General features: G+C 38.7%; 1 protein-coding gene across 3 annotated transcripts in view; it reads left to right on the top strand.

Annotated features, from left to right (window-relative positions):
- Window positions 1-27,325, top strand: part of CFAP91 (cilia and flagella associated protein 91) — a 103,281-nt gene that overhangs the window by 54,783 nt on the left and 21,173 nt on the right. For all 3 annotated transcript variants that reach the window (XR_005531179.1, XM_039248887.1, XM_039248886.1), the window contains exons 8-16: window positions 3,054-3,211; window positions 5,483-5,665; window positions 6,548-6,690; window positions 11,621-11,737; window positions 17,704-17,775; window positions 19,304-19,450; window positions 21,079-21,300; window positions 25,418-25,566; window positions 26,098-26,189. Coding sequence is in view for 2 of the 3 variants with exons in the window: in XM_039248887.1 (XP_039104818.1) it covers window positions 3,054-3,211; window positions 5,483-5,665; window positions 6,548-6,690; window positions 11,621-11,737; window positions 17,704-17,775; window positions 19,304-19,450; window positions 21,079-21,300; window positions 25,418-25,566; window positions 26,098-26,189 (1,283 nt within the window). In the remaining variant the exon portion in view is untranslated. The remainder of the gene's footprint in view (window positions 1-3,053; window positions 3,212-5,482; window positions 5,666-6,547; window positions 6,691-11,620; window positions 11,738-17,703; window positions 17,776-19,303; window positions 19,451-21,078; window positions 21,301-25,417; window positions 25,567-26,097; window positions 26,190-27,325) is intronic.

The following is a 27,325-nucleotide window of genomic DNA, read 5'->3' as shown; positions in this document are numbered from 1 at the left end:
TTGATTGCTGAGTAAATACTCCATTGTATATATATACTACATCTTTACCCATTCATCCATCATGGACATTGGGCTCTTTCCATACTTTGGCTAATGTTGATAATGCTACTATAAACATTGGGGTGCATGTGCCGCTTTGAAACAGCATACCTGTATTCCTTGGATAAATACCTAGTAGTGCAATTGCTGGGTCGTAGGGCAGTTCTATTTTTAATTTTTTTGAGTAATCTCCATACTGTTTTCCAGAGTGGCTGCACCAGTCAAACTGACCCTTTCTGTTAATTCCCAATGCCATTTTGCCTAGGCCTTTGCCCTCTTCATATCCATCAGCCTCCTAGCTAATACTGTCTCCTATTCCCCCTTGTACTGGATTCATAGTCAAGATGACTTGGGTTCTAGCTACAGCTAACAGGGCATTTTCTACTTAAAAGACAAAAGTGTGGAATTCCTCAGTTAGGAAATGAACTCATAAACAACAATATGCTGAGGTACTTTTGGTTTTCAGTCATTTAACTGATGTATTTTCAGTAATGAGGCTGTCCTTGGAAGGTGTAGAAATGATGAAATTCCCCAAATTACAGGTCTACAGCAAGAAAGAAAGAAAAGGAAGGGAACTTGTTGAGGTTGTCCTTTGTTCCAGGTTGCACAGAGGCACTTTGTTACTCATAGCAATGCTACCACGGCCCCTGACAGCGTGCTTGCCTGAAGGAGAGTTAAGACACAGGAGAGTTAGACTCAATGTGATTCTGAATTCAAATTATGTTTATCTTTTTACAACACCTTCTTTTAATCCTGAATTCAGACTGTGTGATATTTTGGTAAAAGCTTGCAGCTAAATAGAATGTAATGTACTTTGGGGCAAAGTAGTATCATCAGGTACCCAATTCTGTCTGTAGAAAATTAAATTTAGTGCTGCAATTTGGAGAGGTATATTCTTATCAGAAGGACATTAAAACATTAAAATATTTCTGGCTATTTCGGCTTGGGGTGAGTGGAGATTTGGGAAAACAGAGAAGGTAGCCTCTGAGCTGGGTGTTGAAGGGTAAGAAACCATCAGGTATATAATAATATTAGTGACGATGATGATGATGATGCTCATAGAGCATGTTACACATGTGGAGTGCTTACTACGTACTGGAGCCATGTTTGTTCCAAGCCAGGAGGTCTCAAAGTGTGGTACACAACCCAGCTGCATTAGCATTACCGGGGAACTTGTTAGAAATGCAGATTTTCAGGCCCCACCCCAGACCTACCGAGTTAGGCAGTAGGCTTCAGGTAATCTGATGCATGCTCAGGTTTGGGAACCACTGTTCTACCACATTGTAGACATTAACTCATTTAATGCTTAGAACAACCTTATGGGATAGTTTCTTTTATATCAATTTATGGCTGAAGGAATTGAGATAAGTGATGAAAACTGAGAACTGAAACTTGGATTTCTAACTCCAGAGAGAAAGGTGACTATTGGTGTGTGGCTTAGTTTTTAAATAATACCTGTTTTCCATTTTCATATGTTACTACGTCTACACCTTCCCCTGTACAATCACTTTGAGAAGCTCCACCAGCATGACATATTTGTTCTGTCTTTAGTCCTTTGAGCTGAACATTCAGCTTCCTCTCCTGGGGCCTCGTTTTTTTCCTTGTCAATGTGGTATCTCAATCCTTGTTTATCCTCAAGACTACAGAGTAAATGGCTCCTGTAAGGAAGTCTTTCCTACCTTCCCCGCATCTACTGGAAGTAGTGCTAAACATAGATGCTCTGTCATTTCTTCTCCCACAGTCTTTTTATTCTTTTGGTCCAGTATTTATCTCCTTGTCTTATAAAATGTTAGTTGATATGTCTGCTCCAGTAGAACAGTGCTTCTTTTTTTTTAATGTTTTATTTATTTCTAGGAGAGAGAGAGAGACAGCGTGAGCAGGGGAGGGTCAGAGAGAGAGGGAGTCACAGACTGAAACAGGCTTCAGGCTCTGAGCTGGCAGTCAGCACAGAGCCCGACGCAGGGCTCGAACTCACGAACCGCGAGATCGTGACCTAAGCGAAAGTCGGACGCTTAACCGACTAAGCCACCCAGGCGCCCCAGAACAGTGCTTCCTGAGAGAAGGTGTTTTATCTTGTTCATCATAGTTTATTTCCTGCCTGGCATATGGTGAGCACTTAATAAATATTTGACAAATGAGTTGCTGAATGAATTACTCTATGAATTTTTAAGTAAGAGTAAAATGTTCAAATTCTATTTTAGGAAGGAAAATCTTGGCAGCTGTGAGGCGCAAGATTGGAAGGAGGAGAGACTAGATTAGCAACTAGACTCCAAGTTAGGAGAGGGTTGACAAAAACATGAGCTAGGGAATGGATACAAGAAGTGCTTTAGAAGAGGAATCAATAGGGGAGGGAAGAAGATATAAGAAGGAGTAGATTTCCGGGGGAACAAAATGAGCAGGGTTTTTTTCAGTTGTCAGGGGATAGCTGGAAATTCAGGTAGACAAGGATTCTGGCTCAGAAATACCTGGCCTTGAGGTACAGATTTTGAAGTCATCTGTACATGGTTGTATACACATGAGCAAATAGCTCTGGCTGAATGAGGGGAAGGTGAGGGGAAGGGAGGCAAAGATTGACTGAGCATCTGTATATACCAGACCCTGGCATTTTCCCATTTATTCCTTAAGATAGCATCTGCCTCATTTTCTCTTCACTTCTGTTACTTAACCTTCTAGCCAACATCTGTTGACCCTGAACTGTGCACATACATTTTGTTGTTCATTTAGGCCCATCTGCCTAGAGAGCCTTTTTTTTTTTTAACCTAGCATACTCTTTTTTGCCTTTCAGAACTACACCCAGACATATTCCTGTTATGGAGAGACCCGCTGTTGAGTTACCTCCCCCAAACACCCAATCTATCTGTCACACTTTTGCCAGAATGTTTTTTTTAAAATACATGAATATGATACCAGTTCAAAGAGAAGATCTTGTTTATGGCAGGTGTTCCCTTTCTGTCTAGTAGAACAGTCTGTTGGAGATACCACATACTTCTTTATGTTTGGTAATTTACTCAAAGACTACAGGAGATTCGCCTGGAAGTCCTAAAAGAGCTGCTGAGGAAGCGTGTAAAGAATCAAAATGAAGTGAACATGAAACACTTGAATGCCCAGTGGTCTAAACTGCAGGAAGCAAAGGAGGCAAAATTGGCACGGATTCAGCAGAAACATGTATCAGGTAAAGTCAGTATGAACAATGAACAGAATAGGAAAGTTGGCTTTGCTTTGAATCTTTGACCAAACCTGATTTAGATACAATTCTTATGAATCCTAGTGTTATTGAATGAGTAAAGGAAAAGAGTTATTTTCAAAAGTAGAAGGCTGGAGGAAAATTTCTCACTAAGAAAACCAAATAATGATATTCTAACAGATAGTCAAGTTATTGACATTATTGGTGTGTGTGCGTGCATGCATGTGTGTGTGTGAGAGAAAGAGAGAAAGAGAGAGAGTAGGACTTGGGCATCCCATCCATATTAATGGGTTGAGGTCCTGGACAGAGAGCCCAATTTCTCAACCTTTTTAAAAATTATTGCCCTTAAATGAGACATGTAGACATCTTTTCTCCTGCTTACCCCCTCCCATGAAATTTTAATACCATGGATATGTTGTATATCTGTTTATGTACTATATCTGTACACATAAAAGGAGCAGTCAGCGGATGATTAAGTAAGAATGACTATATAAAAATTTTTTTTTAAAAAGGATTGTATAAAAACTTTAAAAAAAATTTAACTTATTAGTATTTATAGCTTTATTTGCTTAGTAACTTTTAATATAATTTACTTATAAAACTTTAATGCATCAATTATATATGCAAACTAGCAATTTATATGTATAATAATAGAATGTAATTACAACTTAAATTTGTTATTTTTCTAGCAAAACAGTTGTAAAAATTAATTCCTTGAAATTATTTTTTAGTGAACCTAACTTTAACTTTTTCTTGATGTGAGAAAATAATTTTTGACTTAACTAGATGCTAAGTATACACTTAGATATCATCAACATCTTTTTTTCAGCACTTCACAGTCCTAACAATGGGTCAACTAGCTTTTTTTTTCTTAACTCCCCCTGTCCCTCTCTTCCTGCCCTTTGGGATCACCTCCCAAATAAACTACCTGCACAATTTATTTTGTCTCATGCTCTGCCTTTGGGGGAACTCAGGCTAAGACAGAAATGTCACTTCCTCAGGGAGCCCTTCAAGGACCCCACTCCCTCCCCACCTTAAGTGAGGTTCTTATTATCTGCTTAACTTATATGCCCCTGAACTTGCTGTGTGTGTGAGAAAACAACTTTTAACTAGCTTCTAGGTATGTAGTTAGACATTGTCAACATTTTTCTTTTCAGTACTTCGCATAACTAATAATGAGTTGACTAACTTTGGTCGATAAATAACAAAACATTAACTATTTTTATTTAATTCTAAAACCCCAAGTCACACAGAGAAGCACTGAGGATCAAACATAAACACCCACAAGGCAGTAGTGGCGCATGCAGCCACCTCTTGCAACAAGACTTCGCAGTCCCACATTATGACTTTGCATGCATTGAGAGAACACAGCGTAGAGCCTTCAAACCGGATTGCTCTGTGATAGGACTGAAAGAAAGAGCAGACAGAGGTAGCAAGCATGACTCCTTGGATGAGTGAACTCTGAATGTGCAGTTGAGCCTTTTCCCTCTGACTGCCAAACCCTTTTGAGGGCTCTAAGCTAGAATATATTGTGCTTTATTCTGTGGTTAACCAAGATGGACAGATTACTGAAGAACCTGTAGTCTTCCCTCCCTTGCAGTTATTCTCCTAAGAGAAAATAAATCTCTAAATCTCCACTGAATATGTATTTTTCAGTTACTTTGAGTTTCTTTTGTTAGCCTGGAAGACTCTTACCGAATACACTTTCTTGCCTCAGAGCTTGGAATGCAGTTACACAAGATTTTTTAAAAAAAATTTAACGTTTATTTATTTTTGAGAGAGAGAGCAAGCAGGCAAGGAGCAGAGAGAGGAAGACAGAGAGAGAGCAAGAGAGTAAGCACAAGCGGGCATGGAGCAGAGAGAGAGATACACAGAATTCAAAGCAGGTTCCAGGCTCTATGCTATCAGAACAGAGCCCAACGTGGGGCTCAAACCCACAAACCAGAAGATCATGACCTGAGCCAAAGTCAGACGCTCAAATGACTGAGCCATCTAGGTACCCCAGTTATAAAAGATTTTTGAAAGTACCCACTGAGGACACTAATTGACTCAACTTCTGTCACTCTCGCTTGTCTCATGATCTGGGCCACACAGATGACAGACCTCTGGTTTTAGTGTTACATTCTGTCTGTAGTGAGTGGTCTTCATAACTGCACAGTTCAGTAGCTTCCCTGTGAATGAAAATATAACTGGTCTATTATTATGCATTTGTTCAGAACAATATTTTGGAAATAGTCATGGATGTATGTTTTATTCTAGCAATCAGGAAACTTGTGGGAAAGGGAAAGAATATAGAAGGGAAGTTGGAGAGAAGAAATATCATCAAGGATTATTCTGACTATGCATCCCAGGTCTATGGGCCTTTGTCTCGCCTTGGTCGTTTCCCTGACAACAACTCAGAGGACTTTATAGTAAAAAACCACTATCTCAACACCTATGAAGGTAAGAAGTTTACATGATTACAAGTCCAGTACAAGAGGAGTATTAGATTAAAGTACTAGAAGAGAAACAAGTATTGCATTAAAGGCTAAACAACAAATAAAAATATTTTCAAGAAATCGCAATGGACACATTTACTATTATTGAGTTCATACAAACCAATAAAAACTGCAAAGACCCAAATAAGTGGATATACTATATAACAGTATATCAGTGCTTAGCTACTAAACATTTAAACATGTTCAGTGTCACTAATAAAGTTACACAAAAATGAAATTGAAAAAGCTTTTATATCAGGTTTCCAAAGCAAAGAAGAAATAAATCATGAAATCAGCCCTTTAGGAAGTGCTAGACAACTAGTGGGTAAGGAAATGAATAACCAGGGGATGAATTCATAGAGCTACACCTCTTGTAAAGTCCAAGAGAGGCTTATTTAGATTATTTAAATTTTAGTTGACAAGTTGAAGCATCATATATATGGCCAAGATCATGAGTTGATGGTCACACTCTTGAACTTGCGGCTCTAGTTGATCATCTCCAGAGCAGAATAAGATAAATTTGTGTACATCTACTTTACAGTGATAGTCCCATGTATCATATGATCATTAATTTTCTCTTGATTATTATTGTAGAATTTATTACGTTTTTGTAGGGAAATATTTTATTAGAATGAATTTCTCATTTTACAGTCTTAAGTCACTGAGAACATGAGTTAATAATGCAGAAAGTTGCTTTACATTTTGGGGCCACTGCTATTATGTGGGCTATACCTTATCCATATTCTAAATGAAACAACTTGGCAAATAGCTCCCAAAACTAAAAATATACTTTCAAAACGCTAAGTTTAATCACCAAATACTAAAAACATGTACTTGCTTCCTATAGGATTAGTTGAACTTGAGTCATGTCTCCCAGATTTTGTGACACAACCCCGAATCAGACCTCCAAAGCCAAAAGTCACTACCACGAAAGCTGGTTTTCTCAAGAGGGCAGCAAGAATGGACCATGAGTTGGCAGAGGTTCATAAGGTATAATAATCCTTATTCATAGACAAGATGCTTCTAGTAGGACTTTTGCAGTGAAATATTATACCTCCAGAATAGCAGTGTTCAGTAGTTCTCGACACATAACTCTACATTTTTTTTCCTCCCTAGATTTTTCTCTTCTAGATGTTGCTTGTGCTATGCTGAACAAATATGCTTCTTTTCTTCATTTCAAACTGTAGGAAAATCTCTTGGAAGCTATTCTCCCCATTTGTAGAAGTCATGTTATTTCCTAAAAGTGGTTCTGACTTTAGAGCTCCATAATAAAATATGAGACTACATTGAAGTGTAGCAAGTTTCTGGTGTTAGGAATTACTGCTGATTTTAATAGTATAGTGGTCTCATTTTCTCCCTTTTAGGTTTGTTGCCAGGGCATCAGTAAGTCACATTCAAGGCGTCTCCGATCTAGTTTAAAGCTCAACTAAATGAGAAGGTGCAATGGTTGTTCCCATGACACAAGAACATAGCAGCCATGAGCTGTGTTTCCCTTTTGTTAATTGAACTGTAGGTATACACAAACCACAGAATTTGTGGTTTATGATAGCGCTGCTCAGTCTTTAGCACGTATCAGAATCCCCCAAAAAGCTTGTTAAAGCACATGTTTCTGGACCCAGCCCCAAAGTTTCTGATTGAGTAGGTCAGAAGTGGGGCTGGAGTATTTATATTTGTTAAAAGTTTCCAGGTAATGCTGATCTCTGGGAACTACACTTTGAGACTCGCTGGTCCACCATAATCTCCCCACTGGTCCATGCATGTTTGTTTGGTCACTTGGTTTTGGTAATAGAATAAGAATCCATGGGAGCCCATACTCACTATAAAAATTAGGACCTTGACAGTAACTCATGTGTATATATGTGGTTTTTCCCACCTCATACCCTTGTTTCCATTTACCCATTTGAACTCTGCATTCATTATTCTTTCACTTTCTGTAAGATGTTTTCATAGATACTCTGTATTAGGGTATGGAAGTTCTCTTCTGTTCCTAATTTACTGAAGCTTTTAATCATGTTTTCATGTTGTATTTTATCACATGTTTCAGCCATATCTATTGAGGTAATTATATATTTTTCTTTTTAGAATTATTATAATAAAGAACATTTATAGTTGTTGTTGTTTTGTTTTTTTTAACAAATGTTAATTTATCCTTACATACTGGGATGAACCTAACTTGGTCAAGGTGTTTTATCTTATTTTTAATACATTGTTGGATTTGATTTACTAGTATATTTTTCAGAATTTTGATTGTATATTCATGAGTGAAATGGCCTTATTTTTCTTTCTTATTTTGATTCTGTATGGCATTGGTGTCAGAGTTATACAGGTCTTCTGAAATGACCGTAGAGTATTCCTTTTTTTCTACTTTTGAAAAGAGTTTAAGCTTATGATGATATGTTTCTTCAGTTTGGTAGAATATTATCTGAGATGTTACCTTCATGGGAAAACTTTCACCACTCCTTCATTTCCATACTATTTACAGATCTTTCTGCATTGTTTTGGTAAATTACAATTTCTTTACAAGGTCCATTTCACCTAACTTCAAATTTTTTAGCATACATTGATAGTATTATTTTATAATCTTGGTGTTTGTTTTATCTATAATCATGCCTGCTTAAGTCACAATATTACTTATTTGTGCTTTAACTCCTTTTCCTTATTCAGTTTTACTGGAGGCTTATTAATTTTCTTGGTGTTGTTTTTCCAAGGAATGAACCTCTGAATTTGTTGATTTTCTTTACTATAGATATTTTTTCAATCACATTAACTCCCATTCATATTATGTCTTTCTCTCTTCATTCTTTTTGCTTTGTAGTTCTTTTCCTAACTTAAAGTAGACATGTAGCTCATTAATTTTCAGGTACTCATCAATTTTATAAAGTATTTAAGGCTAAACATTTCCTTCAAAACACTGATTTTGGTGTAGTTCATTAGTTTTGATATGGAGTGTTTATCATTATTAGTTTCTAAGTTTTTTAAACATCCATTATGGTTTTTGCACCTGTGAATATTTAAGTTTTTAAATTTCCAAATATGCAGGAATTTTAACCCATTTTTGAAGTAACTTCTAACTCATTTGCTCTATGGTCAGGAATCCCTATTCTTTGAAATTTCGTGAGGCTTGTCTTGTGAACTAGTATATGAGTGTACATATAAAATATTCTAAGTCCACCCTCAAGTCATACTATCACTTTCCCTGTAGTGCAGGTCCCTTATAGCAGATTATTCCCAGCATCTTCCTGCTGTCCCTGTGGCATTGCTGTCATTCATGCCACTGATCCATAGGTTGTAATCACCCAGTACATTTTTACAATCATTGCTTCAACAGTTATATTTTGGATCAATTAAAAATAAGAAAACATAATTTAACTTCACTTATTCTTTCTGTGCCACTGTTTCTTTCTTTATAGAAATGCAAGTTTCTGACCAATGCCATTTATCTCCTGCCTGGAGAACTTGTTTTACCATTTATTGCAGGGCAGGTCTCCTGGCAATGAACTCCTTCAGTTTTTGTCTGTCTCAGGAAGTCTTTATTTCTCTTTCATGATTTTTTTAGATATAATTCACATACCATAAAATTTACCCTTTTAAAATACACAATTCAGTTGTTTTTAGTATGTTCAAAAGACTGTTCAACCATAACCATTATCTAATTCCAGAACATTCTCATTATCCCAAAAGAAACCTCATACCCATTAGCAGTCACTCCCAATTACCCTCTTCCCTATAGCCTCTGGCAACCACTAATCTTTCTTTTTATGGATTTGCCTATTCTGAACATTTCATATAAGTGAAATCATACAATGTATGGCCTTTTGTGTCTGGCTTCTCTAACTTAGCATATGTTTTCAAGGTTCATCCATGTTGTTGTAGGTCTCAGTACCACCATTGTGCAGATGTGTCACAATTTATCTGCTCATCAGTTGAGAGAAATTTGAGTTGTTTCTTCTTTTTCTCTATTATAAATAATGCTGCTATGCAGATTTGTGTATGCATTTTTGTGTGGACATAGGTTTTTCGATTCTCCTGTCTCTAGACCTAGGAATGGAGTTCCTGGATTACATAGTAACTATGTTTTACTTTTTGAGGAACTGCCAGACTCTTTCAAAAGTGGTTGCACTGTTTTACATTCTCACCAGGAATGTATAAGGATTCTCAGTTCTCCATATCTTTACCATCACGTGTTACTGCCCATCTTTTTTATTATGGCCATTCTAGTGTGTGTGATGTGGTATCTCACTGTGGCTTCAGTTTTAGCATCTTTCGTGTGCCTTTCATTTGTAGACCTTTTTTTGGAGAAATGTCTTTTCAGATTCTTTCCTCATTTTTTAATTGGGTTGTCTTTTTATTGTTTATTATAGACATTACTTTTAATGTCTGTTGTTGAGTTGTAGGAGTTCCGGGTATATTCTGGGCCTACCCTTATTAGATAAATGATTTGCAGATTTTCCTCCTATTCTGTGGGATGTCTTTTTAGTTTCTTGATAGTATCCTTTGAAACAGTTAAGTATAAAATTGTGATCTTTTCAGTTTTGGGTTTTTTTAATGTTTTATTTATTTCTGAGAGAGACAGCATGAGCAGGGGAGGGTCAAAGAGAGAGGGAGACACAGAATCTGAAGCAGGCTCCAAGCTCTGAGCTGACTGTCAGCACAGAGGCCGATGTGGGGCTCGAACCCACTAACCATGAAATCATGACCTGAGCTGAAGTCAGACACTCAACCGACTGAACCACCCAAGCGCCCCTATGATCTTTTCACTTTTGAATAATGATTTTAATGAATTTACTGAATTTTACTAGAATTCTATGTTGGTGGTTTTTTTTTCCCAACACTTCAAAAATTTCACTCCATTCTCTTCTTGCATGGATGGTTTCTGACTAGAATTCCACTATAATTTTTATCTTTGTTCCATAGTAGCTAAGGTGTGTTTTCCCTCTGGCTTCTTTCAGATTCTCTCTTTGTCTTTGGTTTTCTCTAATTCAAATATTATATGCCTGTGGTGTTGTGTGTGTGTTTAGGTATATGTCTTGCATGGCATTTTTTAAGCTTCTGGATCTGTAGGTTGGTGTTGGTCATTAATTTAGGGTAGTTTCCAGCCATTATGATTTCGAATATTTATTCTGTATTCTCTTTTTCTTCTCCATCTGGCATTCCAGTTACATACATTACTCCTTTTTATATTGTCTCACAGTTCTTGTATGATTTGTTCTATGTATTTGTTTGTTTCTCTTTTGCATTTTAGTTTGAGAATTTTTTATTGACCTATCTTCAAGTTCCTGGATTCTTGTTTTTGTTTTTCTTTTTAGCTATGTAGAGTCTATTGATGAGCCCATTGGTGATCAAAAGTAAAACAAATAAAAATGTATGTTGAAATCAGAACACACACACCCTCTTTCATAAGGAAACTAGTTAATTTTCAAAAATCATGATGTGCAGGCCTTCACTGCCAAAGGAAAGCACCCCATTTTGGGACAGTTGCCATTGAATGCTCCTCAGTTCCCCAATAGCAACAAAACATCAAATATTTCCATCATTTATGGCCCAGGGAGATTTTCTATTGCACAGGCACTTATTCTAAACAGATTATAGGCTCTTGTGAAAGAATAGGAGTTGGGGGTTTTGTTTGCATATATATGACAGAACCTTTTAAAATCTAAAAATAAATTTTAATCCCTCAAATCTTTGATTAAAATGAATAAACCTAGAATACGTGCCATGTTTATCTGGTGGTTAGTTATCTTTAGGAATATCATACTATCCCTTAGGCCACAGAAGCACCTGGGTTTGGACTTTCTCAAACTGTCAGAGCATAGCCATAGGTGAGGTAATTTCTGATTGATCTTCAGAACTGTGACCTAGATCTGGTGGTGGAAGTAAATAGAAAGGTAAGGAATGACACTAGTTGGTGTTATTATTCCAGGCAATATTGGATAAGAAGAATAAAGTTATTGAACCAAAGAAACTTCTGCGCTTTCTTCAAAGAAGGTCACTACCTGAACCTCGACTTCCAACTCCAACTTTGGAAATGAGTTCCAATGTAAGTATGAAACTTGATTTGAAATGCTAAATTCAGTTTTGCTGTTTGTCTTAGATACTTTGAGTTAAAAACAAACCTAATTTTTTATTTTTCTTTCTTAGTTTATTGTCAAGTATGTTTCCATATAACACCCAGTGCTCATCACAAGTGCCCTCCTCCATGCCCATTAACCCTCTTCCCCCTCACCAACTCCAATCAGCCCTCAGTTTGTTCTCAGGATTCAAGAGTCTCTCATGGTTTGCCTGCCTCCCTCTCCCCAACTATTTGTCCCATTCTTCTCCCTCATGGTCCTACCTTAAGTTCCTCCTAATCCATCTATATGTGCAAATATATGGTATCTGTCCTTCTCTGCCTGAATTATTTCACTCAGCATAACACTCTCATGGTCCATCCATGTTGCTATAAATGGCCAGATTTCATTCTTTCTATTTGCCATGTTGTATTCCATTGTATAGATAAACCACATCATCTTGGTCAGTTGATGGACACTTAGGCTCTTTCCGTGTTTTGGCAATTGATGAGAGTCCTGCTATGAACATTGGGGTCCATGTGCCCCTATGCATCAGCACTCCAGTATCCCTTGGATCAATTCCCAGCAATGCTATTGCTGGGTTATAGGGGAGTTCTATTGTTAATTTTTTGAGGAACCTCCACACTGTTTTCCAGAGGAGTTGCACCAGTTTACATTCCGACCAGCAGTGTAGGAGGGTGCCTGTTTCTCCACAACCTCACAGCCATCTAGAGTCTCCTGATTTGTTCATTTTAGCCACTCTGATCAGCGTAAGGTGGTAGCTCAGTGTGGTTTTGATCTGTATTTCCCTGATGATGAGGGACGCTGAGCATCGTTTCATGTGCCTGTTGACCATCTGGACGTCGTCTTTGGAGAAGTGTCTGTTCCTGTCTTCTGCCCATTTCTTCACTGGATTATTTGTTTTTCAGGTGGGGAGTTTGGTGAGTTCCTTATAGATTTTGGATACGAGCCCTTTATCTGATATGTCATTTGCAACTATCTTTTCCCATTCAGTCAGTTGCCTATCAGTTTTATTGATTGTTTCCTTTGCAGAAGCTTTTTATCTTGATGAGGTTCCAATAGTTCATTTTTGCATTGTGAATGGGATCAGTTTCTTGATTTCTCTTTCTGTTGCTTCACTATTGGTGTATAAAAATGCAACCGATTTCGGTACACTGATTTTGTACCCTACAACTTTGCTGATTTCATGGATCAGTTCTGGTAGCTTCTGGTGGAGTCTGTCAGGTTTTCTATGTAGAGCATCATGTTGTCTGCGAAAAGTGAAAGTTTGACTTCTTCTTTACCAATTCTGATGCCTTTTATTGCTTTTTGTTGTCTGATGGCTGATGCTAGGATTTCCAGCACTATGTTAAACAATAGTGGTGAGAGTGGACATCCGTGTCGTGTTCCTGATTTCAGTGAGAAAGCTCAGTTTTTCCCCATTGAGGATGATGTTAGCTGAGGGCTTCTCATGACGTTTAAGTAAGTTCCTTCTGTCCCGACTTTCTCGAGGGTCTTTATTAAGAAGGGACGCTGTATTCTGTCACATGCTTTTCCTGCATCTATTGAAAGGATCATATGTTTTTTATCTTTTCTTTTGTTAATGTGATGTATCACATTGATTGATTTGCGAATATTAAACAAGCCCTGTAACCCAGGAATGAATCCCACCTGATCATGGTGGATAATTCTTTTTATGTGCTGTTGAACTCGATTTGCAAGTATCTTCTTGAGGATTTTTGCATCCATATTCATCAAGGATATTGGCCTGTAGTTCTCTTTTATGGCTGGGTCTCTGTCTGGCTTGGGAATCAAAGTGATGCTGGCTTCGTAGAATGAGTCCAGAAGTTTTCCTTCGATGTCTATTTTTTGGAATAGCTTGAGAAGAATGGGTATTAATTCTGTTTTAAATGTCTGGTAGAATTCCCCAGGGAAGCCATCTGGCCCAGGGCTCTTATTCGTTGGGAGATTTTTGGTAACTGATTCAATTTCTTCACTAGTTATGGGTCTGTTCAGATTTTCTGTCTCTTCCCATGTGAATTTTGGTAGTGAGTGTGTGTTTAGGAATTTGTCCATTTCTTCTAAGTTGACCAGTTTGTTGGCATATAATTATTCATAGTATTCCCTGATAATTGCTTGTCTTTCTGTGGGGTTGGTTGTACTAAGTCCTTTTTCATTGACGATTTTGTCTATTTGGGTACTCTCTCTTTTTGAGAAGCCTGGCTAGAAAGGTTTGTCAATTTTGTTTATTTTTTAAAAAAACCAACAGTTAGTTTCATTGATCTGTTCAACTGTTTTTTTTGGGGGGGTTCTATATTGTTTATTTCTGCCCTGATTTTTATTATTTCTCTTCTCCTACTGTGTTTGGGGTGCTCTTGTTGCTCTCCCTCTAGTTCCTTTAGGTGCACTGTTAGATTTTGTTCTTGTGCTTTTTCTAATTTCTTGAAATAGGCCTGGAGTGCAGTGTACTTTCCTCTTAGGACTGCCTTTGCCGCATCCCCTACAGTTTGAATTGTTGTATTTTCGCTTTCATTTGTTTCCATGTATTTTTTAATTTCTTCTCTAATTGCCTGATTGGCCCATTCGTTCTTTTGTAGGGTGTTCTTTAACCTCCATGCTTTTGGAGGTTTTCCAGACTTCTTCCTGTGGTTGATTTCAAGTTTCATTGCATTGTGATCTGAAAGTGTGTATGGTATGATCTCAATTTTTTATATTTGTTGAGGGCTGCTTTATGTCCCACTATGTGATCTATCTTGGAATATGTGCCATGTGCACTTGAGAAGAAAGTGAATTCCATGGCCACAGGTTGTAGAGTTCTAAATATAGCAGTCAAATTTGTCTGGTCCAATGTGTCATTCAGGTCCATTGTTTCTTTAGTGATTTTCTGTCTCGTTGATCTATCCATTGCTGTGGAGTATTAAAGTCCCCTGCTATTAGCACATTCTTATCCATAAAATTGTTTCTGTTTGTGATTGTTTTATGTATTTGAGTGCTCCCATATTCAGTGTGTAGATATTTATAATTGTTAGCTCTTCCTGATGGATAGACCCTGTAATTATTATATAATGCCCTTCTTCATCCCTTGTTGCCATCTCTAAAGCCCAGTTTGTCTGATATAAGTATAGCTACTCCAGCTTTCTTTTGACCTCCAGTAGCATGATATATATTTCTCCGTCCCCTCACTTTCAATCTGAAGGTGTCCTCAGGTCTAAAATGAATTTTTTTGTAGACAGCAAATAGATGGATCTTGTGTTAGTATCCATTCTGCTACCCTACGTCTTTTGATTGAAGCATTTAGTCCATTTACATTCAGTGTTCTTATTGAAAAATATGGGTTTACAGTCATTGTGTCCTTTGTAGGATTCATGCTTGTGGTGGTGTCTCTGGTATCTTGTGTTTCTTGCAACATTACCCTCATAGAGTCCCCCTCAGGATTTCTTGTAGTGCTGGTTTAGTGGTGATGAATTCTTTCAAGTTTTGTTTATTTGGAAAGACTTTTATCTCTCCTTCTATTCTGAATGACAGGCTTACTGGATAGAGGATGCTTGGCTGCATATTTTTTCTGTTCATCACATTGAAGATTTCCTGCCATTCCTTTCAGGCCTTACAAGTTTCAGTAGATAGGTCTGTCACCACTCTGATAGATTTCCCTTCGTATATTAGGCCCTTTTCTCTCTAGCTGCTTTCAGGATCTCTCTTTGTCCTTACATTTTGACAGTTTCACTATGATATGTTGTGCAGAAGATCGATTCAAGTTACATCTGAGGGATATCCTCTGTGTGTCTTGGATTTCAATGTCTGTTTCCTTCCCCCAGATTGGGGAAGTTCTCGGCTCTAATTTGTTCAAGGACTCCTTCAACGCCTTTCCCTCTTTCTTCCTCTTTTGGAATTCCTATGATACAGATATTGTTCTGTTTGATTGTGTCACTTAGCACTCGAATTCTCCTTTTGTTTTTCTGGAGTAGTTTATCTCTCTTTTTCTTAGCTTCCTCTTTTTCTATAATTGTGTCTTTTAATTCACCTATTTTCTCTGCTTCTTCAATCTGTGCATTGGACGCCTCCATTTTATTATGCATCTCATTTATAGCATTTTTTAATTCATCACAACAATTCTTAAGCTCCATAGTCTTTGTAGCATTAGTTTCTCTGATGTCTTTCATGCCTTTTTCAAGCCCAGCGATGAATTTTATGAGTATTGTTCTAAATTCTTGTTCAGTTATGTTGCTTATATCTGTGTTGAGCAGTTCTTTAGCTGTCACTTCTTCCTGGAATTTCTTGGAGGAGAGTTCTTCCGTTTCATCATTTTGGCTAGCTTTCTGTCTCTTGTTAGTTTTAAAAGCTTGTTATGCACTCTGCACCTGCGAGTACTGCTGTATTAAAGAGGGTCTTTGACTGTCTAGGGCCAGTCTGTTCAGAAAGTGTTCTTTGAATGGTGTCTCTTGGTCTCTCTTGTTGAGACTTTGGTTATTTTATTTCCCTACTTGTAGTGGTATTGGGACTCTCAACCATGTATACTTTGGCTTGATTCTTGAGGTAGCCACTATAAGGTTGTTTTCTCAGTGGACTCTGTCTCCTTTTCCTCCCAAACTCCTAGATTCTGTAAGGGTTCCTATGGCTTCAGGCCTTCTCCGTTTGAGAGTTGTGGGCGAGTGAAATGTATGTAGCTCCCTACTTCTCAGCCATCTTGCCTCCTGTCCAACCTAATTTAATAGCGTTACCTTCTGAAGATCTTATATGGCATGTATTCTTATGCTTCAAACATCAAACATACACGAATAAGCACAACAGAATCTTCCTAAGCAAAATAGGCATCAGAAGGTAATCCTCATGTATGTCAAATCAAAAAAGAAGATTGAGTGATAATCAGTTACTATAACCATTTTGCTCACATGGCGAGGTGGCTGATGACAGCTGGTGTCAGAGAAGAGTGAAGCACCAGGGATGTCATGAGGACAGGTTGGCTTCTGAGGTAGGACTGGCTCAAAAAGGTCACCCTGACCTGGATCATACCTCACCTTGATAGACCTCCAAACTCTGTTTGAGCGAGGTACCAGTGTCAGGATTTAGGACTGACTCAGACTAGACAGCCCCCACCCCCCACCCAAGAAACTGCTAGAGATACCACAGTCCAAACATCATGCTTGACCAAAGGATAATTGCCTGGTAGATGAGGACATTCCTCTTAGCAAGTCAGCTCATCATCCCGGCATAGGCTGCTTCTCACAAGAAGCCACATTGTACTGAGAAGGTTGTCGGTGGGGAGTTGACAGGAGATCTCATTAGGACCTCTGATGGAGTGACTGTGGAGCGACTGGACATGCCCTTTGCTAGACTTTGTGCCAGTCACTCCCTGTGGTTAACCCATTGTCTCTCACATGTGTGAATGCTGTTCATTTCTGTTGCTTTCTTTTGCATTCAAAGGCACCTTAATTAGATTTACAGACTCTGCTTTCTGCTTTTGACACACAGTTATTTAAGGTGATTTTTGTAGATGGCTAATCTTGTCCATTCAGATTTTACCAGCTTATCTAAATTGTTGTGAGAAACACCTTACTCTAGACTCTGACACAGACTAGCTTTATTTCTTGTCTACTCTTGATCAAGCATGAAAACACTATTGGAAAAGGGATGTAATAAGCATTACTTGTTGTTCCAAGAAAGATTTTGCTGGAAAGGAATATAGAAAAATGAAAATGGCTTAATTTGTAGGGATAGCATGAATTTTTTACTTTTGATATGATTTGTAATAATGTCTTATGATTATAAAGAATAAATTTAAACAATACGGTAGCACTTAAAATACTGTATGTTCAATGAGAGCATAGACCTCATTTATTTGTCTTTAAGTCTCTGGCATATAGCGCAGTCTCTTTTGCTTGATCTGTGTCTTCAAAAAAATATTTGATGCTGACTGCTGCTCTTCTCAAGTGGCGTGGTTCTCACTTTGTTCTTTTAGGAAGAAGAAGATATAGAGATGGCTGTGATCTACCTTCAAAAGTTACTCCGGGGAAGAGTCATTCAGAACACGGTTTGTAGGGTTCGACCACTGGTCCTGTGCTTCTCCTTTGAGAATGGATTTATAGAATGCATATGTGCTCGGTTTCTCAGGGTGAATTCCCTCGGGCACCCTGCCTTCCTATGGAACTCTATACTCTTGAGTTACCTACCCATTCCCTTCTACTGTTTCAGTTTGTCCAAGTGCTGGCACAGTGTCAAGGAGATAAAGAACCTGCCTGCTGTTGGTCACAGTTGTAACCAGGGCAAGGTGAAATGAATATCCTCCTTAGGACTGCTAAATCCAGCAATTTTCCTACCTAAGTTTTCACTTTTAAAAACTATTTATTTATTTATTTATTTATTTATTTAAGTAATCTCTACACCCAACATGGAGCTTGAACTCATGACCCCAAGATCAAGAATTTCATGTTCTTCCAACTAAGTCAGCAATGCCCCTGAATTTTTGCTATTAAGGGATCACAAACCAAGTGGACTCCCTAATTTTACACAAAGTCATAATATAATTGAGTTTGTATATAGCTAGCAAGACCAGAATAATAAATAGCAAAGTAATAATAACTATAGTTTTGAACTCATACAATAAGCTTACATTATATATTCTTTGCTTTACTTATATCACCTCTTTTTTATTCTATCAATTACCCCATTTTATAGGTAAGTGATTTGAGTTTGAGATTATGTTAACTCCTAGCAAATTGAACTCTGTTCTTCCCTGACTGTAAAATTATTTGTGCAAGCACACTTCACTTTTAAAGTGAACTAATATAAAGCAACAGCAAAAAATTTTTTTCTCCTCACACAGCTATAACTCATAGAGACTCAGTTATAATTAGTAAGTCCAGGAAGCTGGGTGAGCATCCTGTGTTCAGCTTTATTCTTTACTCTCCTTGAATATTTCCCTAGGAAAAAATTCACAGCTGACTGCATATTACAAACCAGGCATGGATCTCTTGGAAAAGAAAACATGGCCTCAGGCTTTTTAGGGAAGGAGCACAGAAAATGAGGGGAAGGTCTAGTTTCTTTTTTCTTAATTTTTTATTTGAGAGAGAGAGAGAGAGAGAGAGAGTGTGTGTGTGTGTGTGTGTGCGCGCGCGTGTGCGCGCACGTGCACGTACTTAAGTTGGGGAGGGGCAGAGGGAGAGAGAATCCCAAGTAGGCTCCACGCCCAGTGCAGGGCCTGACTCAGGGCTCAATCTCACAACTGTTGAGATCATGAGCTGAGCTGAAATAACCAACTGAGCCACCCAGGCGCTCTGGTTCTAGTTTCTTAATATGACTCTGTAGTAACTGCTGGTCTTTGAGAGGCATTTTAAGAAACTGAGTAAACAACTGCTAACTAATCTCTTTCTCTACTTGAGCAGCTGGAAGTGTAGAAAAGGGAGATGCCCTCCAGCTCTGTGGAACACCCCTGCCCTGTGGTCCCAGAATGCAGAACCAAAACCACGGTTCACAAGTGCCTCACCAGTCCGTGCATGAGCCCTGGTGCCCCACACAAGGGATGCTAATTATAAGGGTCTTTTTGATTTGATTCAATATAGATGTTTGAAGGCAAGGAAAAGCGACTGGAGCTGATCCAGGAGCTGCGCACCAGCCATGCACTACAAGAGGATGACCGGCTGCTGAAGAAAGCTGAGAAGCAAGTGACCCTGGCCTTACAGCGACAGAGGAACTTGCATGAGCACAAGGTTCTCTCCTTTTTTTTCCTGTTATGTTTTCTCCTGGATTTGTATAATTGCACAAGCGGCTTTATAATGAAGTAGTAAATGAAATGACAAAAAAAGAAACATTCTGCCCAATCCCATCACTCTATCACAGTCGGCACTTTGGAACAATGGTGCTGCAGAACTGGAATGGGGTATGTCCTCACTGAGCTGAGCATGGTCTTATATTTGAAAAAAAAAAAGAGAGAGAGAGAAAGAGGAAAAACACATTTTAAAAAGGTTTTTGCCTTTCAATTTTCTTAAATATTTGGTGACTATACCAAATTTCATTGGGAGCTTGGCAGAATGAAAAATAATAAATGCAATACTAAAAGACAGACATGAGATTTATTTTTAAAATATCAGCACTTATTTATGAGTCTTGTACATAGTTGTATGACTATTGTATGAGTCTATGTATGAGCAGTACATAGTTCATGCTGGTTAAACTCCATATTAAATGTTAATATCTCATGGTGTTCTGTGACTGTCATCAGTGCCACCTGACAATAGCTGGTTATTGCAGCTCTACCCCAGCAACTGTAAATGTTTTTCCTATTTTCTTCTGGCATTTGTCTATATATACAGTTATTAATGTTGCTGACTACAGAGTAGACATACTTTTACTATCTCTCTCACTTATCTGTAAATCAGTATGAAAAAGAATCAATTTGCACAGTATAGTGCTATATGAAAATAAGCGTATACTGAAGTTAATATGGCCCACCCTCAGTAATGGATGTGAATGCTTGTGTCATGTGGAATTGGGCACAAATGGTTAGCAGCTTGGAAATGAGCACATTATTCCTTTTACATGGCATCAGGCTTGTGGATGGTCTCAGTTTAGCAGAGGGATGAAGAAACCCATAGGCTGTGAGACCCAACAGAGGGGCCAGAGAAAGAAGAGAATACGGACACTAGAGTCTCTGAATCTGGAGGTCTGAGGGTCCTGCAGGTGATAGAGACGGGGTGCACTTCTGTTCAGATGGGAGCAGCGTGTCCTGGAAGACCCAGGAACTGGATGGAAAAATGCCCTGTAGGCTTTTTCCTATGCTGTTTCAAAGATAGTTCTTAATGACTTTGAAGTTATTTAAAAGAATAAAAAGGGCCACAGTTTTCTACTTTCATGTATTCAGGATCTTAAAATTCCCCAAACTTGTGTCAAAGGATGAAGCATTAAAAAATTAAAAGGTATCCGGGTGAATTTCTAGGGGACTCTCTTTTTTTGAACTCCATCAATTTTTTTCAATAAAAACCTTGGCATTTCCCTTCATGTCTGGGAAGATAGAATAACTTTACCTTCTGGATAAAAATGAAAGAAAGAAACACCCAGTTTGTGTGGATACTAATAGAAGTGTTTTGCTAAGTCCTCCTCATAATCTGAGGACTGTAATCTGTCAGTGACTGACTGCACAATCCACTTTCTCACATCTCAGTTTGTATCCTGTTTTCGTAGTAAGAACACTTGGGATGGGGCTGGCCAGGTGTTTATACACTGAGAGCATTCTGAAAGTGAGGTGACTGTCAAGAGTTCTGGGTAATCCAGCAACCCTCCTTACAAATCATCATGCTTAGTAGAACTTGTCTCCTTAAGATGTATTATTATTTTTCAGGTGTCACTGGTTGAAAACCATTTGGCTGGACTGGAAGGAAGAGTGCTGGCAGACATGTTTGACTTCCTGTCCAAAGAGCTGGTGAGACTACAGGAGGAGAGGAGGGTCCATGCTTTCGCCATGCTGGCCGAGCGGCAGCGGAGGATACGAGAAGCTGAGGAGAGTGGTCGGCGCCAAGTGGAGCAAAGGCGCCTGCGGGAGGAGGACCAGATATTTAAGGAGGCAAGTGGGGCAGCTGGATGTCTGGAAGCTGTTTGTGTGTAAGGAGCCGAGTCAAACCAAATGAAACTTGTGATGTGAAATGCCCTTTGTTTTTCGTCGTGTTCTACAAATAGGTATTGAGTTCCTACGATATGCTGGGCACAGTGGGAAACCAGACGTGGTCCCTTTTCTCCTGGGGCTTAAATACTAGAGGGGCGCCTGCGTGGCTCATTGGGTTAAGCATCTGACTTTGGCTCAGGTCATGGTCTCACACTGTGGGTTTGAGCCCTGCTTCGGGCTCTATGCTGACAGCTAGCTCAGAGCCTGGAACCTGTTTCAGATTCTGTGTCTCCCTCTCTCTCTGACCCTCCCCTGCTCATGCTGCCTCTCTCCCTCTAACTCTCTCTCTCTCTCAGAAATAAATAAAACATTTAAAAAAATTTAAATACTAGATAATATGCAGATATGTGTAGAATTAGAAAATATAGTAAGCTTCATGAAGGAAACAGATGGGGCCCAATGATGCATTTTAAACAGGTTACTCTGCTTGGTGTGTGGAGAACAGGTTGGAGGGAAGACAGAGTGGGAACAGGGGATCAGGAAGGAGGCTATTAAAGAAGTTGAGGCCAATGAGAAACAAGAAGTCAAGGAAGATGTACGGTATCTGGATATAGTAACTGGGAAGATGATACTGTTTTTGAGTGGAATTAGTTTCGGGGCAGGGGTAGAAACAGGAATTTGATTTATATTAGGTTTGAGACATTCTAGTGGAGGTGTCATTTCAGCAGGTAGATAGACAAGATGAAATTTAGAAGAGAGGTTTTAGCTAGAGATACAAACAAGAGGGACACCTGGGTGGCACAGTTGGTTGAGCCTCCAACTCTTGGTTTTGACTCAGGTCATAATCTCATGGTTCGTGAGATTGAGCCCTTTGCGAGGCTCCACGCAGATAGCAGGGAGCTTGTCTGGGATTCCCTCTTTCCTTCTCTTTCTCAAAACAAATAAAGAAAAAAAAAAGACATCAACTAGAGTACCAGGTTGGTAAATTAGAATTCTGACCAACATGTAATGAGCAAGATATAAATTCAAGATATAAAGTTGATTGAGGATCTCACTCTTGATTTTAGCTTAGCTTAGGTCATGGGATAGAGTCCCACTTTGGGCTCTGCACTGAGCATGGGGCCTATTTGAGATTCTCTTTCCTTCCCCACCCATGTCCTCCTTCTCTCTTAAAAAAGAAAAAAACAAACCATATACGTGTGTGTGTGTGTGTGTGTGTGTGTGTGTGTGTACACATTATATATAAATGTACATAAAGCCTCAAGTGTTAAAATTGGAGGGGATGATGAGGAAGATTTCTTTAAAAGGGACTGTGCTGTGACTGTCCCCCTCCCAGCATACACCCAGAGGTTGGTTTCTTTTCCTGTAGTCACTGGAGAGCTTTATAAGTATTCTTCCAGTTAGAATGTCTGCCCCTCCTAGGAATGGAGAGGAGGGGAGCTGGGCTAACCAGCTGCTTTGTAGGTGGACATAGATGAGGCTGTATGTGTGGCCAGCACACCCAGAATAGTCAAGGCAAAGGCTGTGTGAGAGTTTCTCTTGAACAAGATGTGGGCCACATGGGAAAGAGAGAAAGCCAATGTGGAACATAAAAAATTTCTTGTCCAGGAGAACTGTCTGAAATGTATGTATGCATAATTTTGAGCTCCTAAGTTAAAAAAAATATGCATTCATTTGAGATCTTATTTGATCTAAGATTTTCAGGATTTACCCAATTCTCATGAAATTGGGATTGATTTGTGAATAGTATTTTATGTATGGATTTCAAGGTTGGTTTTTTTTTTTTAAACCAAACAGATTGCTCTCCCTTTATACAGTTCAAATTTTGAGTTACATGAAGTTCAACTTTTTAACTGGAGGGGCAGATCATCTATAATGTTTATGAGCTTATAATCCATATTCTCGCTTCCTACCGTCTTAACACATTTTGCTTCAAAAAGAGTTGCTTTTTGAGACTTAGTGATATTAGGTAGGGATAGTAAGTTTGGCTAATAATTTCTAAGGAGAAACCAGCTGAGATGAGAAGAATCAACCTGGGGGTGAGAATAAAAAGGAAAGGGACACAGGAACCACTGTGCTCAAAAACACAGAAAGGAAGAAGGAGGTAAAATCTTCTAGGAAGGTACCTTCTAAGTGGGAATGACCCCAGGAAATGTCAGCCATTTCTAGGAAGGGCAAGAAAGGGCTAAGATGACCCTTCCATCCTGATTTAAGGACCATTTATGTAAACAGCATACCACTTTGTGGACCTCAGATTCAAATACCATCCATCACTTAAATTTCTAATCTGCCTTCATATGACCCTTTTAAAGATAAATATGCTTGCACATAAATATACCAAAACATTGAAGTGTATACATTAAGTAAATTTCGAGAAAAAGAACACATTGAGAAATGAAGATACAGAAAGTTATAGACTCATATTTAAACACAGACACCTGTGCCTGCACATATTCAAAGACATTCACAAGCATAATGCAGGGTATATAGGAGAAACACATGTAAACACACGTACAGCCACCTATATGTTTCCTTATTCAAGCACATACAAGCACAAATGGGTCCAGAAACTGACACATTTATAAAGGTATATGTAAACGCACAAGTACATATACTGCTAGAGGTGGGCCACATTAAACCTCCCACCTCTGAACTGTTATAAGACTCAGCTGTGTCATTGCTCCATACAGGTACAGCTTGCTTACTGAAAAGACTGTGAGTTTGGTGAGAGCAGGCATACAGTTTATCCCTTTGCCTCTTCCATAGCACCAGCATAGATCTCTGCACATAAGACAGTCAGCAAATATATTTTGGTTGGTGGGCTGCTTTGTTGATACCATATTAAACTGGTCATTGGGTCTCATCCATAGGGTAGGTCTAGGGATTCAAGGTTATGGATGGTGTTTTACCAGTAGGTGTACACTAAACATTACATACTTAGAGTCCTACTGCACTGCCAATCAAGAAAAACTTGACTGAGTTGTTACTGAGTCCCAAAGCATTATCTGAGGTGTAAAGAAATATTCAGACATGAAATAGAAAGGCACCCTTCCCCCAAGAAGCTCAAAATTTGTTGAGCCAGAATGCATATAAAACTAAGTATGGGGCACTTGATGCTTATGATACTTCCTGCACATCTACTGACAAAACAGGCAAAACTGAACTGTACTGTTTACAGTTTCATACTTAAGGAGCAAAACAATAAAGAAATGAGAGTGTTTACCATAAAATCATGAGTGGAAAGGGGCTGTGGTTAGGAAGAACCTATAGCAACCTTCTAGAATTCTCGCAGTAGCTACATGGGTACTGGATTTACTGTAATTCATTACACTGTACATCTGTCACTATGCACTTTTCTAAATGTTTGTTCTATTTCCCAATTTCAGGAAAGCTTAAAGCAGCAGCAGTCCAACGTATGATAGTTCAAAAATTCATCAGAGCCACAGGATCCTTGTAGATTTCTGCTTTTCTTCCTTAAGGCATGGCCTTCATGGTAGTTTAAGATGATTTCTGGTTCTCCAGCATTACATCCCCATGAAATGAGAAATGAAAAAAGAAAACAAATTCCCTTTAAAAATCCTTCATGTACTGCCTCAACCAGAACTATGGGAACTAGAAAATATAGTCTTTATTCTAGATACTTCTTGGCTCAGGGGCTCTGTTGTGTAAGACAAAGGAGAGAAAAGGACATTGGGAAATCCTCTCAGTCTCTGCCATAGTCAGGCAGTTTGATTAAGTCACACTGCTGGTAAGAACAAGGCCAGGATCCAAAACAAGGTAATTGATTGGAGCCAATGATCTTTCTGCAGTTTGTACTGCCCACCCTGAGTAAGACCCATCATTCTAAAATGGGCTAGATGGATGGGGGCTGCCAAGAATGGGCAGGTAGGTGGACTAGAAAGAGACTGACCAGACAGTTTAAAAAAAAAAAAAAAAAGATCAATGAGGGGACTGTTGACTTAACGAACAAAATAGATGTGCTTAAAAAAAAAAGTCAACCAATGTTTGTGCAGTTTTTGAATCTTATTTACAGTACTATTCCTGTTCTCAGTAATGGGCTTACTTTTGGTTTCTGCAGGTGGTTAAAGTTCACCAAAGTACAGTAACTTCTTATCTGGAAGACATAATACTGAATACCGAAGAGAATACTGCAGAGGAACAAGCCAGGGCAGAAATTGAGAAGATGGCTGTGGAAATCAATGACATTGCTTATGAAATGGAGAGCCGGTTTGTACTGAGAGAACAGGTGGCAGAATGGACTACCTATTTGCTCATATATATTTTTCAAGAGCTTATGATTTTACAGGCAAGGAGAAACAAGTATATAACTTTTGTTTCAGTGTCCATTGTTTTAGCTACATAACTCTTCAGAAGTCAATATGCCTGTACCTTTGTATAGCAAGAGCACTAGAAATACAATTTTTAGTTTTTCTCTATAGTCTGGATTGCTTCCATATTACTTACTTATCACAGAGCATGAGAGCAATGTGAATAAGTATGTGCAGTATTACTTCACCCCAAAGTTTTTGGCTTCTTATATAAGTTCTCTCTCTAACATTCCTTTCCTCGCAGGCAGGCTAAATGAAGGACGAAGTCAAACCCTTAGGAGTCTTAAGAGTTCAGAGTACTTAATCAAAGAAAAGGCAGTGGTGGGATTTAAACAGTGGAGTTTCTTACACAAGCAAGAAAAAACTAAGTATAAAATCAGCAGCTTACGTAAGGCAACAAAAGAAATAATTTTTTTTTTTAATTTTATAGTCGAACTCAGCTTCAGTCAGAGGAGATTGTTGCTGAGTTGGTTTATAGTTTCCTGATTCCAGAGGTCCAAAAGGACTTTGTCAAAGAAAAAGGTAAGCCAAGGGTGACCAGGTGGCTCAGTTGGTTAAGCATCCAACTCTGGATATTGGCTCAGGTCATGATCTTACAGTTTGTGAGATTAAGCCCTATATCTTGCTCTGCTCTGACCTGATAGTATGGAGCCTGTTTGGGATTCTCTCTTTCCCTCTATCCCTGCCCCTCCCTGCTTGTTCTCTCTCTCTCAAAAATCAATAAAATAAACATTTTAAAAAAATGGAAAGAAAAAGGTAAGCCAATGTAAATGCTTCACCTTGTGATTTTAAAAAAATATAAACTATTTTCAATATCCCTGAGATTTAAAATGAGCAGAAATATTACTGAGTTTTCTTATTTTAGAGCTTGTCAACTTTTCTTCATGCTATCTGATTCCAGAAGACAACCATCTCTACTATATATAGATGGGGTGCAGTTCTCGTTAGAGTGACAGACTATCAAAAGCCAAACCTTCCTTTAAGAGGAACTTCCCAAGTTCCCAAAAGAGGTGTATTTTGTGATTTTATTTTTTTTAAACATATAGCAAAATTTGGGGTGCCTGCGTGGCTCAGTCAAGCGGCTGACTCTTGATTTCAGCTCAGGTCATAATCTCATGATGGTGAGAGCCCCACATGGAGTGTGGAGCCTGCTTAAGATTCTCTCTCTCCCTCTGCCTCTCCCCCCACTTGAATGCATGCACTCTCAAAAAAAAAAATAATAAATAATGTTTAATGTTTTATTTATTTCTGAGAGAAAGAGAGTGTGAGCAGGGAAGGGTCAGAGAGACACAGAATTTGAAACAGGCTCCAGGCTCTGAGCTAGCTGTCAGCACAGAGCCTGACATGGGGCTCGAACCCACGATCCATGAGATCATGACCTGAGCCGAAATTGGACGCTCAACCAACTGAGCCACGCAGGCGCCCCAAAATAAATTTAAAAATAAAGCAAATGTTGACAATATGCAGGATTTTCCAACTGTAGTATCCTTTTGGAGGTGGGACACATGCAAGGTAGGTATTGGAAAACTGGGATACTTGAAGATCCTAAAGCTACTCTGCTGTTCTGCCTGTGCTACAGATGTCTTTTCTTTTCTTCCAGGACTGTATCTAAGTATAAATACCTTCACTTACTATTTGTCAGAAGTGGCATGTTTTGA

This window comes from Hyaena hyaena, unplaced genomic scaffold (assembly GCF_003009895.1).
Source record: "Hyaena hyaena isolate Hyena2069 unplaced genomic scaffold, ASM300989v1 scaffold_321, whole genome shotgun sequence".
NCBI classification, from domain to species: domain Eukaryota; kingdom Metazoa; phylum Chordata; class Mammalia; order Carnivora; family Hyaenidae; genus Hyaena; species Hyaena hyaena.
Note: the sequence above shows the minus strand (reverse complement) of the source record. Positions and strands in the feature narration are given on the sequence as shown.